Source organism: Sceloporus occidentalis, unplaced genomic scaffold (assembly GCF_023333645.1).
Source record: "Sceloporus occidentalis isolate IW3139 unplaced genomic scaffold, rSceOcc1.0.p SCAF_10, whole genome shotgun sequence".
Lineage (NCBI taxonomy): Eukaryota > Metazoa > Chordata > Lepidosauria > Squamata > Phrynosomatidae > Sceloporus > Sceloporus occidentalis.
In genome coordinates this window covers 6,220,618-6,233,054 of record NW_028316990.1, presented here as the reverse complement: position 1 = coordinate 6,233,054, position 12,437 = coordinate 6,220,618, and the positions used below count along the sequence as shown (strand labels likewise).

The window sequence follows — 12,437 nt, the reverse complement described above, 5'->3', positions numbered from 1 at the left end:
AAGGAACTTCCCCCCTTCTTGCTCTCCTTTTGCCACATTCTTCCTTACCTCTTCCTCTTGCATCATTTTAAACACTTCTCCAAACTGTGAGTTTTCACCCGTGCCAATGACAACACCCTGAATGAGAAAAAGGGGACACAAGAAAACAGTCACACAAGGTTGACTTCTTAGATAGATCCCGAAAGTCTTCTTTCAGATTTGCATATTTTTATTCCACGTGAAAACAGAACGCACAATGGCATTCCTCCAGAGTTGCTCCGCATCCTCCAGTTTTACTTTTAGACTACCTGAGTTTATGCTCCAAACTACACAAGATGCAGAAAGTCTGTGAATGGCATTCCTGATGCTGCTTCTCTTTTGCTAAAAGCAGACCCAATTTGGGTCAGTGTGAAGCTTTGGGATAGCACTTACTTTCAGAGTTTGGAAACATTGGCGGCATCCGCACTTCAGAAATAACCTCCTTTGGCACCAGTTTAACTTCCATGACTTAATTTCTGGGATCTGTAGTTTGGTGTGGAGCCAGAGCTCTCTGACCAGAGAAGGTTCAATATCTCCGAAAACTACAGTTCCCAGAAGGGTGGCAGAAGAGTAGGGTATAAATACTCTAAATGAAATGTAAATCCCAGGATTCTACAGGATGGAACCATGACAATTAAAGTGGTATCAAACTTCTTTATTTCTGCAGTGCGGATGCACCTCAAGAAACAAGTCAGGAGGACCAATGAATAGCGCAGAATACAGAAACAGAATTGAGCTCAGGAAGGCCTTGCTACCCATGCAAGAGTCAACTGGAAGTCTTATTTTGATTCATATAAAAGAAGAGTTAATGGTCGGCTTGGACGGGCAGAGTCTGTCCACAGTCGATGAGGATATTTCATGGAGAAGACTCCCATCTATGATTCAGTAGGGAGAGGCTGGCTATAAATAAAATGTATTATTATTATTATTAGTTCACCCAGAGCTTGGAAAAATCTTTTTTTGGATCACAGATCATGCTAGATAGGCATTACTGAGAGATCCAGTTCAAAAGAGGAACCTTCACAAGCTCTAGTTTACCACATATGGGACTGTGCATGGATCTTGAAAAATGTCCAGTTTGGGCCCTATGGGTAAGTATGATCAAGCTTCAGTGGAACCCAACTGCTATGTTTCCAGGTGGGTCCCTGATTTTGGTGTATCTCTTTACTAGAAAGAGGGAGGGAAGCTCAACCGTGTATCATGCAGAGCTACAACAATCAAATTGGGCATTCCTAGTGCCTCTCTACACTGCAAGTTATCCAAGCAAGGATGCTCTTTGCCACTCACTTTCCCTTTGCCATATCGCACAAGGGTTCCCATGAAAGCAATGTTGCTGAGGGTCATCATGTCTCCAGGTTCTGCTAAGATGCTGTCATTCTTACTACATGGCTCTGCTTCTCCTGTAAAACTGGACTCGTCCACCAAGAGGTCTGTCACCTAATGAAGACAGAGATGAATTCATTCCCTCAATACTGTTCCTTTATTGCTACAGCAGTTCCTTTAAGAAAATTATCAAATGAAAACAAGCCACATTCTGTCATCTGGATATACAGTGAGCCCTTGGGGTTTGGTTCCAGGACCTGCCATAGATACCAAAATCCTTAGATGCCCAAATCCCATTAAATACAATGGCATAGTAAAGTGGTATCCCTTATATAGAATGGCAAAATCAAGTATTGCTGTTTGGAACACACACACACACACACACACACACACACACAGAGTGGGCCATCCCAATACATGGGGGATCCGTTCTGGACTCCCCCCACTGTGTATGAGGAAAAACACCTACACTCAACCCCCATTTGTTTTAATGGGGGAATGCGCACCATTATATCTGCCATGAGCTAACCTTCCGCATAAGGTTAAAGCTTCTTATGACTCACACACACACACACACACACACACACACACACACACACACACTTGTCCCTCCATATTCACTAGCGTTAGGGGCACAAGACCCCCGTGAATATGGAAGAACGACAAATAACAAAACCATTATGTTTTTATCTGGGAGGACACCTTTCTAGGAATCTCTAGGTCCTCCAGTGCAACTCTGTGGTCAGCGTCCGACAGACACTGACCATAGAACTGCGCTGGAGAAGCTACAAGTGCCTAGTGTCTCTAGGAATCTCTAGGTCTTTTAGTGTGACTTTTAGTTGAAGTTGACCATAGAGTTGCACAGGAGGACCTAGAGATTCCTAGAGATAACATCTTAATAAAATCTGTGAATAATCAAATCTGCAAATATCAAAGCTGCAAATATGGAGGGATGAGTGCATATTCAAGCTGTTTAATCTGTGCATACAGAATCTGTAGATATGTATATGTATTGCATATCCTCTAACATTTCAGAGATGAAAACCAAGACACATGTGGCCAAGGAACATGAGAGCATGGTCAAGATGACAAAAGTTATTAAGGGAATATCACCATGTTTCCAGAGCCATGAAGACTAGAAATATAAGGTCATACATTGCATTTACAGCAAGCTATATGATCGGAGCACACACGGATATGGGACACACATGTTGTATATATTGTCTGTCTGTTACCTCAGTGAGTCTGATGTCTGCAGGGACCCTGTCTCCCATGGAAAGGCACACAACATCTCCGGGCACCAATTCTCGAGCGAGAAGGTGTTGCAGTTTCCCTTCCCTCAGGCTGCATTTTTAGAGAGAGCAAGAGAAAAAACATGGAAAACTCTGAGCATCTTGAGGTGATCAAAATAGAGCTGTCAAAGAAGTTATGCTGAAGGCAGGGTGACCAGACGTCTTCCTATTCCAAGACATGTCTTACATTTCCACCTTCTGTCCAGGAGGAATTTCAAAACACCTTCCATTTTGAGCATGAATAAGAAGCATGAATTTGCACTTACATTTTTAGCTTTTATATTCTTGAATGCTTTACATTTTGCAGTGCCGTGTCCTGCTTTGTGTTGAGGACATCTGGTCAGCCTGGCTGAAGGTGTTTCATGAACATCTCATGAACATCTCAGCTGCCTTTTTCATTCTACCTTTTACCCTCATTGAGAGGAGAAAGGAAGTATGGGTGAAAAATAAAGCCTAAGACAAAGTTTCTTAAAACATAACGCAAGAGGCTTGTTGGGATCAGACCAAACGCCCATCTTCACCAACGTCCTTTCCCCCTAAGTAGTAACCAATGACACACATATTATGAATGTGCAACTCTTAGACCTATGGGATGTAGATGCCCCCCAAAAGCAATGCTCAGCACATCCACACAATAATGTTTAATTAGAGCCTATACAGACAGGCCAAAATAAAGCTGCTTCGGAGGTATGCCTTTGGAGGTATGCTATTTAAATAAGGACTGGAGCGCAGCTTTGGCACAGCTTCTGGCCTCTTAAGACGCATGTGTCATTTAAACAGCATACCTCCAAAGTGACCCAAAGCAGCTGTATTTTGGCCTGTCTGTTCAGGCCCTAATTCTTTCTATTTCTCTTTGTGTGTCTCTCTGATTCTCTCTTTCTTTCTCTCTCACACATACACACTTTGAATGACTGGTAAAAAGCACATACTTTCTGGATGTATGTGCTTGAATCCCTGGCAAGCTCTTCGGAGCTGTTCAGAGTTAAGCTTGGCTGCTACTTGGAAAACAGTTAAGCCAAATACATCCCCTTTTCTATATAGGTTCAGTGTCTTCAGTCCAGAACACATTGCAGAAATAATCCAGTTTGAGACCGCTTTAACTGCCCTGGCTCAGTGCTAGGGAATCCTGGGGATTGTTGTTTGTGGTGGCACTAGAGCTCTCTGACAGAGAAGGCTCAATGTCTCCCAAAGCTACAGTTCCCAGAATTTCCTAGCATTGAACCAGGGCAGTTAAAGCGGTCTCAAACTGGATTATTTCTGCGGTGGGTTTTGGACCTTTCAATTTCGGATTAAAACCCAGAAAGGATTCACTGACCCACTGATGTGCCACATTTTGATGTGCCAAAAGCCACCAGCCACCACTAATGCAAAGCCCATAAGTAGCAGGTCAAAGATGAATTATGGATGCCTCTCCATGCCAAAGATAAAAAAGAAAGACACTTCAACAGCTTACCAGTCACATTCTGGAGGCACTAACTTATTGAGTTCTTCCAGCGATTTTTCAGACCGATGTTCCTGTAAGGATTTCAGGTAGAAAAAGAGCATGACACTTATGAACTCATCCTTTTTCCTGATCAGGTAATATTAATACTAATAATCTGAGATGGTTATAAAAGGGATTTACCTGAATGAAGGCCACCGTTACCACAATGATGACAGCCTAGTCGAGGAAAAGAGATAAAAAATGACTGGTAAATATAACGCATTGCAATATATACCAGATGGCGTTGAGAGCTTTATTAGGCTTTTGTTGAAATGAAACCCAAATAATGTATTTATTTATTAAAATATCTATATCCCGTCCTGTAACTAATGATCTCAGGGTGGCGTACAATAAAATATGTTTGAACAGTAAACAATAAAAATAAACTCAAAGCCTCAAGTATATTAAACTACTTAATTTTTAAAACAGAACAGTCTAAAAACAGTGAAAACAATTTGGAAGGATTTGCCGGTGCAGATTTTGCAGGAAAATTCTTCAGCAAATAGTCATGTTTTTGCATGGATGACAGCAAGCTTGGCACCAATCGGGCCTCTAAAAGGAGGATATTCCAAAATTGAAATGCTATGGGTACAGCTCCCAGAATCCCCAATGGCATGGGACAAAAGGAGTCTCACACTTTTCTTTGGATTGGTTCTGAAGAGGGAGACAAGAAGAGATGAATGTGGCTGATACACACCATTAGTAACATGCCAGTTCTTGGGTAACTTGAGTTCTGGAATGGCTTGACTGCTCATGTCTTGTTTGTGGGCTTACTATAACATATGGTCCAATATTTCACAGATGAAAACCAGGATGCTTGCAGTCACATTGTTTCATGATATGTCCAAAATATGATAGCCTCAATTTGGTCATCTTAACTCTGGTGACATAAACCTCTGCAGTTCACCACCACTGGATAGCATTCTGGTCAACGGTGGCTAGAAATCTCTATTTTGGGATGCCTATGTATATGAATCCTCTCTGGGTTGTGATGTGAACATCAAAAGAACTATCCAAGGAGCTGAACCTCAGCTGGATTCACCTTAGATAGCTCCTTCAGGCTACAAACCAGCATGGATTCATCACCTTGTTGGCACGGAAGCCACTGGTTATGATTATGTTAGTAGGATCAAGAGTCCCCACTAAACCATGACTGTGCTAGAAAGAAATGACGTACCACTGCAATACTCACGGCATCTTCATACTCTTTAGTAACCACACTTACTAAAGCGGAGGCCAACAGCAAAAGAATCAGTGGGTTCTTAAACTAGAAGGAAAGCATACAAGGTTGTTTTGTTTTTTTAAATTAGTGCAGGATGATAGCTTTTGTTGTTTGTTTTTCTCTTTTGGGGGGTGGTTTTAAGTAGGATCAAAGCTCCCGCTTCTCACTTCCCATAATAATGTTCTCTTTGGGTTACAGAGCCTTTCCCACTGGAATCTGCTCCAGCCAGTTTTGCCTCCTTCTCAGATCCAGTCTCTGGTAGTTCCAAGTGCTGGGAAAATGGCCATGAGATGGCCATGGGTTGCATGATTCCCACCCTTGACCTCAAAGCCCTTTTCCATCTCTTGCACATTCCCAAAGCACTGATTTCCTCTGTTCCACAAGCCATTACTTAATCGCAGCGTGGCTACCCTTGGATATGTTGGTTCAAAACAAGCAGGGCGCCTTCCATATCATTGGAACAACGAGTCTGCTCTGAGTTTTACTACAAACTTTAAAAGTGTTTGGTGCAAGGTATGAAAGAAACTTTAAAGCAAATTTGAAAAGCAAATTTATAGCAAATCAATTCAAAATGGACCTGCCCCAGCCGGTTGAAGGGCAAATTTAAATCGACAACAACTTCTTGAGGACCATGGGTTTCCCCAGCCCTGACCTCTCCTATGGATCCCATCTTCTAAGATAAATTGGTGAAGGGGGAATATTTATTTATTTTGTTCATTTATATCCCACCTTTCCATTGATAACAATGGGACACAAAGCACCTTACAATGTGTTAATGAGATTAATAGTGTGGTTCTTCTTTGAGGTTGGCATAGGTCAATATCGAAGCTCTTGAAAACAGGTTGGGCAAATGTTTGAAGAGATCGGATTACCGTCTCCCATTCATTTCACTGGAAACTAAACAAGAAGACTTCCTGGTGAGTTATAGCCATTGTTCATCCTTTGTTTGAAAGAATAAATGAAGCTATGGAAGGAATGCATGTTCCCTTTTGATCAACATATACAGGGTTAGCCATGTTGGTTAATACAACAGAGTACAATAACATCCAAAATCCACAAACAGTGATACTTTTATTGGACTAACTAAAGTGCACAAAATAGTGTAAGCCTTCGAAGTGCCGTTGGCACCTTCATCAGACAAAGGTGTTAAAAATCATACTGGAGAAAGAAAAATATAACAGTATTAGAGTCAGAGGTCTACATTTTGTCAAGTTGTAGTTATTGTTTTCATTTAAGATAGTATGGAATAATATCTATGCAGGCAGAGGTTATTCTTTCTGGCCATGTGGGCTCTGGGAGATATAGACTCTTAAAGTCCAATAAAGGCCCAATAAAGATATCACCATTTTGTGAATTTTGGATGTTATTCTACTTTGCTTTTAATCAGTCATTTTCACCCTAAAACCTGCAGAATGGGCTACATCTCATTCAACAGACTAAAACCCCTCAAAACTCTTCACCGATGTCCAACTCTCTTACCTGATCGAGATATTTTTTCCAGATTGGTTCTGGATTATCTGCTACAAATTCGTTCCAGCCGTGTTTGATCCTGCGCTGCAGCACTGAGAATTCAGAAAGTCCTTTATGGAAATCAACCTAAAGATAGGAAACAGGCATTGACCATGGCTTGGAAAAGTTCCTTTGGGGGACTAAAACTCCCAGAATTGAAGGCTCCATCTACACTGCAGGAACAATGCAGTTTGATGCCACTTTAACTGCTATGGCTCCATGCTATGCAGTTCTAGGATGTGTCGTTTTCAGAGAGATTTAGCCTTCTCTGTCAGATAGCTCTGGTGCTACAATAAGCTCAAATCTTAGGATTCCATAGGATGGAGCTATGACAATTAAAGAAGTGTCAAACTGCATTAATTCTGCAATGTGGCGGCAATCATTTTTCCAAACTCTGTGCTCATAAACAAGAAGATGGCTCTTCCACTCCTCTTTCTTTTAAGTCTTCTAAGCTGTTTTCTCTTCCCAACCTCAGTCAGTTTTATGGCTCTCACCTGCAACATTTTGGCTAACTCTTCTGTATGGCATTTGCAAGCTTCTTTGGGAGGCAACGCTGTGATCTCTTTCTCTTCTTCAGCCAGCTTCAGTTCGGATTCATCTTCAGGCTGCAGAATGCAAGTAAACTATAGGGTCAAGGGTGATGCTAAGATGATAACAACTTTGTTGTATTTGGGGAATTTACTAGGGACCCAGGTAGGAGACACACATCATTCAGCTTGGGGGAACATTGCAAAATGTGGCAGTTTTGTTGCAAAGCAGTTGCAAAACTTTGGCACAGATTTGGAGGGGGTTCGAAGTTTGGGGATCCGTAGGACGATAGTGATGCTGACGACAATGGCAATTAATTATTTCTTGTCTATTTGAATTGTCTATCTAAGCAGGATTGTTGATCTCTTGGCAGTCTAACAGAGCCAGCTAACCACCCACAGTTGTGACCACCCAAGTCTGTATGATTGATTGACTGTTCATAATTTATAATTAATTAATTAATCTATCAACCAATGGGAGCTATTGTGGTGTAGTGGTCTGAGTGTTGAACCAAGACTTTGGGAGATCGAAGTCTGACTCCCTGCTCAGTCACAGGAACCCATTGGTGACCTTTGGAAAGCTACACGCTCTCAGCCGAAGAAAAGGCAATGGCCAGCCTCCAAGGAAATCTCATGCTAGGTTCACCTTAGGGTTGCTATAAGTCAGAAATGAGCCAAAAGCACACAAAAACAATCTGTGAGATAGATAGATAGATAGATAGATAGATAGATAGATAGATAGATAGATAGATAAATTATTGCTATAAATAGCAAATATTAGAAATCTGTGATCTAACACAATGATCTGCAGTCCTGGTAATAAAGGTTCCTATGAAGGTCATTGGGAAGGAAAAGGAAAAGAAGAAATAAGGTTTGACATTGAAGAAACAAATATACCAAAACAAAACAAAACCAAACCCAACAAGGTGAAAGAAGAGAACAAGAATGAGGACAGGGGCAATAAAAATATGGTTTCCACTAGTGCCTGAGTGCCAAAGTATGTATATATGTATATGTATGTGTATATGTGTGTGTGTGTGTAAGTATATTCTTTCTATCTATCTATCTATCTATCTATCTATCTATCTATCTATCTATCTATCTATCTATCATCTGTCTTCCATAAGCAAAGATAAGGAAAATCAGCAGAAAGAGCTTTCATGTACCGGAACAACAGTGGTTTTTGATTTTAGAGGATTTGAGCTAGAGGGATCAGGACTGTTAAATCTGCCTATTTTCTTGGCTTCTCAAAGGATTCTTTCTTTTAAGATGGAGGATTGAGAGTTCAGTCCATACCTTTTTCGAGAGAAAATCCTCCAGAGAGGATTGAACTATAAAGTTATTTCAGGGTAAAAAGGAGAGAGAGGAGAGAAACATAGCTTTTAATTCAAGAAAGCCAACCAAGTTATTGCTCCGAAATGGCCTTGCAAGCTCTTGATTCATTTACTCTTGGCACAGACCGTTTTCTTCCTTGTTGTTGGATGGTTCCTGGAAAAGTGCTTCAGACCATGGAGGCTCTATGGTTACCTAACCAATGATAGATGGATCTTCCATAAATGTGACCAGTTTGCAGTCTTGGTCAGCAAACAAGATGGTGCACCTCCCATGCCATGTACCAAAGTCATCTGGATTCATAGCTGTTTCTTCAGCACTAGGAAAGGGAGCAGAGCTTGGAAAAGTTACTCTTTTGGATGACAGCACCCAGAATCCACTAGGTCCTGGCAGATTCTGGGAATTGTAACCCAAAGAGTGGCCTTTCTAGGCTAGGAATGGAAAAAACATGTGGCATTTCCTGGCTAGCTTGGCACATAGCCTTCTCCTCCAACATCTATTCTTAGCATCTCTGCCACTTGACCACTTCACCTTGGCAGTCACTACGGCCAACTGCGACACTTTTGACTCCCTTATGGCAAACCCTGATCTCAAATTTCTCCAAAAGTGGGCACCAGAGGAGCCATTTACAGCTGGCGGTTCAATCCTGGGCGACAAAGGAACAGAAAACGACGCAGGAGGCGAGCCTGGCATGTTTGCATTCAGTGCGCCTGCCACCTTGGCCAACCTTTGTCCTTCTGCAGCACAATGTAAGCTAAACATAATAATAATAAAAAAGGCATGCCACTTAGTTTGGGGGCTGGTCCTGAGGAAAGAGAAGTATGTATTAGTTTAGGTAAGATGAGTTGGCACAGGCATGGAGGAAGAAGTCCTTTAAATCAATAAATAAAAAATCCCAAGAGATGTTTGGAAATGAAGCCAAGGCTGCAGCTGTGTTTATTTTTCGCTACTGAGAGCCTAAGGCACAAGCCCACACAATATTGGAGTGGGTACGCAAAAATCAGAATTTAAGGTGTGTGTGCATATTCAACCTTTTATTTAAGATCATTTCAATTTTTTTATGCCATACTCAAAACTAAACAAAAAAAGAAAGAGGCATAACATCTATCGTGTCCTTATAAATATCACATATTTCCCATTTTCTGATTTTTCACCCCCATTTTTCCATCCCCTCCCTTACTATTTTTACCATTTCCCTTATCTATTGTTTGAATATCTTCAATCCTTGGATACTTGCATCCATGGATAAAGAATCTGTGGATACAGAAGGCCGACGGTATTTTGTTGTTATTGTTGTTATTGTTTTTATTTATTGAGTTGCTTGCTTGACATTTCCCATCGGTCACTGCTTTGACTTCTTAAAAGGCGAAGAACTAAGAGGACTCCCTTCACTCTCAGATAAAGGGATTTAAGACAAAACAGGTCACTTGAGATTTCTGACCGTTGGCACATCTGAGGAGGGCACAGGGGAGAGGCCAAAGATTTGGCACACAATGTCAGAACAATGCACCTGTTCCAACCCTTCACTAACCACCTATTGAAATTGTGAGTGTGCAGGAATGTATTTGATCTGTAGCTATTCTGTAGTACGGATGATCAGATCAACAGTGAGATTACGCTGTGTTAAATGTGTGCACGCTTGTGTTAAAGGAACTCTTGCGTTGAGTTTCTTAGCACACCCACCTCCAGAATCTGGCAGGATAAACAGATACAAGGGATTGTTGGCACAGAAGTTCTTGCGTGGGAATACAAAATAGGTATTGAGTTTTCAGGTATTCCCATTTTTACCTGTGAAAGGTTCATAGCACTGGGGATGTGTAGGAAAGTAGAGTGGAAAAGTGTAAAGAAGTCACTGGTTTGAAAGTCACCTCTACCATGAACTGGTTTGAATGAACTCAGTGGGTGACTTTATGCAAACCTTAGGAAGTGATAATAATCATGGTAATAAGAATGAAGATACTAATGATACTTACCTTACAAAGTGGTGGTAAGGATTAGAATTAGCTGGTGTGCATGAAGTGTGATAAGCACTTGAAAGTCTCTTGAAAACCTCAGTGATAGAAGCAACAACTTTAGAAAGAATTACTTATGAGGGTGACACCAGAAATGTTATACAAAATGAGGAAGGTAGGACGGAAGGAAGGAAGGAAGGAAGGAAGGAAGGAAGGAAGGAGGCAGTGTTGATTTTCTCGATTTGTCGAAATCCAGCAACTGTGTGTGGTTCCCAAACTTTGGTCTTCCAAGTGTTTTGGACTTCAGCTCCCAGAAGCCCCAGCCAGCTTGACCAATTGTCAGGAATTCTGGGCGCTGAAGTCCAAAACATCTGGAGCAGCAATTTTTGGGCATCCCTGTAGCACAATCCTGTCTGTCCATTGCAAACAAGATACAGTTGGCCCTCCTTATCCATGGATTTTTTAATACACAGATTCGAGCATCCACAGTTTGAAAATATTTTTAAAAAAGTATAAATTTCAAATATCAAACATTGATTTTTTCCATTTTATACAAGGGACACCATTTTGCTATGCTATTGCATTTAATGGGACTTGAGCATACACGGATTTTGTTATTCATGGAGGTTCCTGGAACCAAACCCCAACGGATAACAAGGGTCCACTCTAGTCATAAATAGTGCATGATGCACTAGGCTATGTGCTATGTTGCCAACAAAGCTTAGAAACATTGCTGTTGAGGGACTACAATGCTAATATAAAGACCATGCTGGTTGGGGATGCTGGGTCTTATAGTTTAAAAACCCTTTCCCAGCCCCCAAGAGCCACATTTATCCATCTCCCATTTCACATCTGGGAAGAACACAGGATAGTCCAACAGCTAGAAGAAAGCAAATAAGTCCATGATGTGAAAGACTACTATAGCTGCAGGATCCATTCAACATCAACATACAAGTTGAGTCTTCCTTCCAAAATCCAAATTATTCCAAAATCCAAACTCTTCCACAACGGTGGCAGAGAGAGTGTCACTTTTGCTTTCTGATGGTTCGATGTAAACACACTTTATTTCATGCACAACATCATTAAAAATATTGTGCACAAAATTACCTTTAGGCTATGTGCACCAGGTGGATACGAAGCATACACGAATTTCACATTGAGACTTGGGTCCCATCTCCAAACTCTTTCATGATGTATGTGCAAATATCCCAAAATCTGAAAAAAACCATCCAAAATCCAAAACACTTCTGGTCTCACATTTCTGATAAGGGAGACTCAACCTGTATTCCTCTAATACAATGACATTTCAAAAGAGAAAACTCCTTACCACTTCTTCAGTCTCCCCGCTTTCCACTGGCTGGTATTTCAGGCTCCAGGAACGTTTCCGGAAAAATCTGGAGAGCAAATGCTTTGCTCCCATCTCGGTTGGCACAAGGAGCAGCAACCGAAAAAAGGCAGGAGCTGAGAAATCCTTCTCCAGCCAGTGTAGCTGTTGGTTTGGGCTATTGTTTCCTGGCTGAGGCTCTCATTCCCTTACAAACCAAGGATGTAGTGAGAGAAAGGCGATCAGGTGGCTGTTACCTGAAGCCGACAAGGTGACGCCACACCTACCGCTCGCAACAGGTGCCTAGGAGGGGCCGAATTCCTGGCTCAGACCTACTTGGAGTGTCTGAAATATCTGGACGGATCAGTTCTCAGGAATTGCAGCCCCTAAACCCCCCCCCCCCCCATCCCTGTGTCCAAGGAAACCAAATTTTTACATTTACAGTACATGGTCTT

General features: G+C 41.5%; 1 protein-coding gene across 3 annotated transcripts in view; it reads right to left on the bottom strand.

Moving 5' to 3' along the window:
* LOC149305768 (calcium-transporting ATPase type 2C member 2-like) overlaps window positions 1-12,184 on the bottom strand; it is a 34,725-nt gene extending 22,541 nt beyond the window's left edge. For 2 of the 3 annotated variants that reach the window (XM_089476817.1, XM_089476819.1), the window contains exons 1-9: window positions 11,986-12,184; window positions 7,342-7,452; window positions 6,818-6,934; window positions 5,294-5,383; window positions 4,258-4,293; window positions 4,087-4,148; window positions 2,577-2,685; window positions 1,306-1,455; window positions 49-117 (exon numbers count right to left, since the gene is read on the bottom strand). In XM_089476817.1, the coding sequence (XP_089332943.1) occupies window positions 49-117; window positions 1,306-1,455; window positions 2,577-2,685; window positions 4,087-4,148; window positions 4,258-4,293; window positions 5,294-5,383; window positions 6,818-6,934; window positions 7,342-7,452; window positions 11,986-12,078 (837 nt within the window). In that variant the 5' untranslated portion in view covers window positions 12,079-12,184. The remainder of the gene's footprint in view (window positions 1-48; window positions 118-1,305; window positions 1,456-2,576; window positions 2,686-4,086; window positions 4,149-4,257; window positions 4,294-5,293; window positions 5,384-6,817; window positions 6,935-7,341; window positions 7,453-11,985) is intronic. The other variant, XM_089476818.1, reaches the window with a different exon arrangement.
* Window positions 12,185-12,437: the final 253 nt, after the last annotated feature.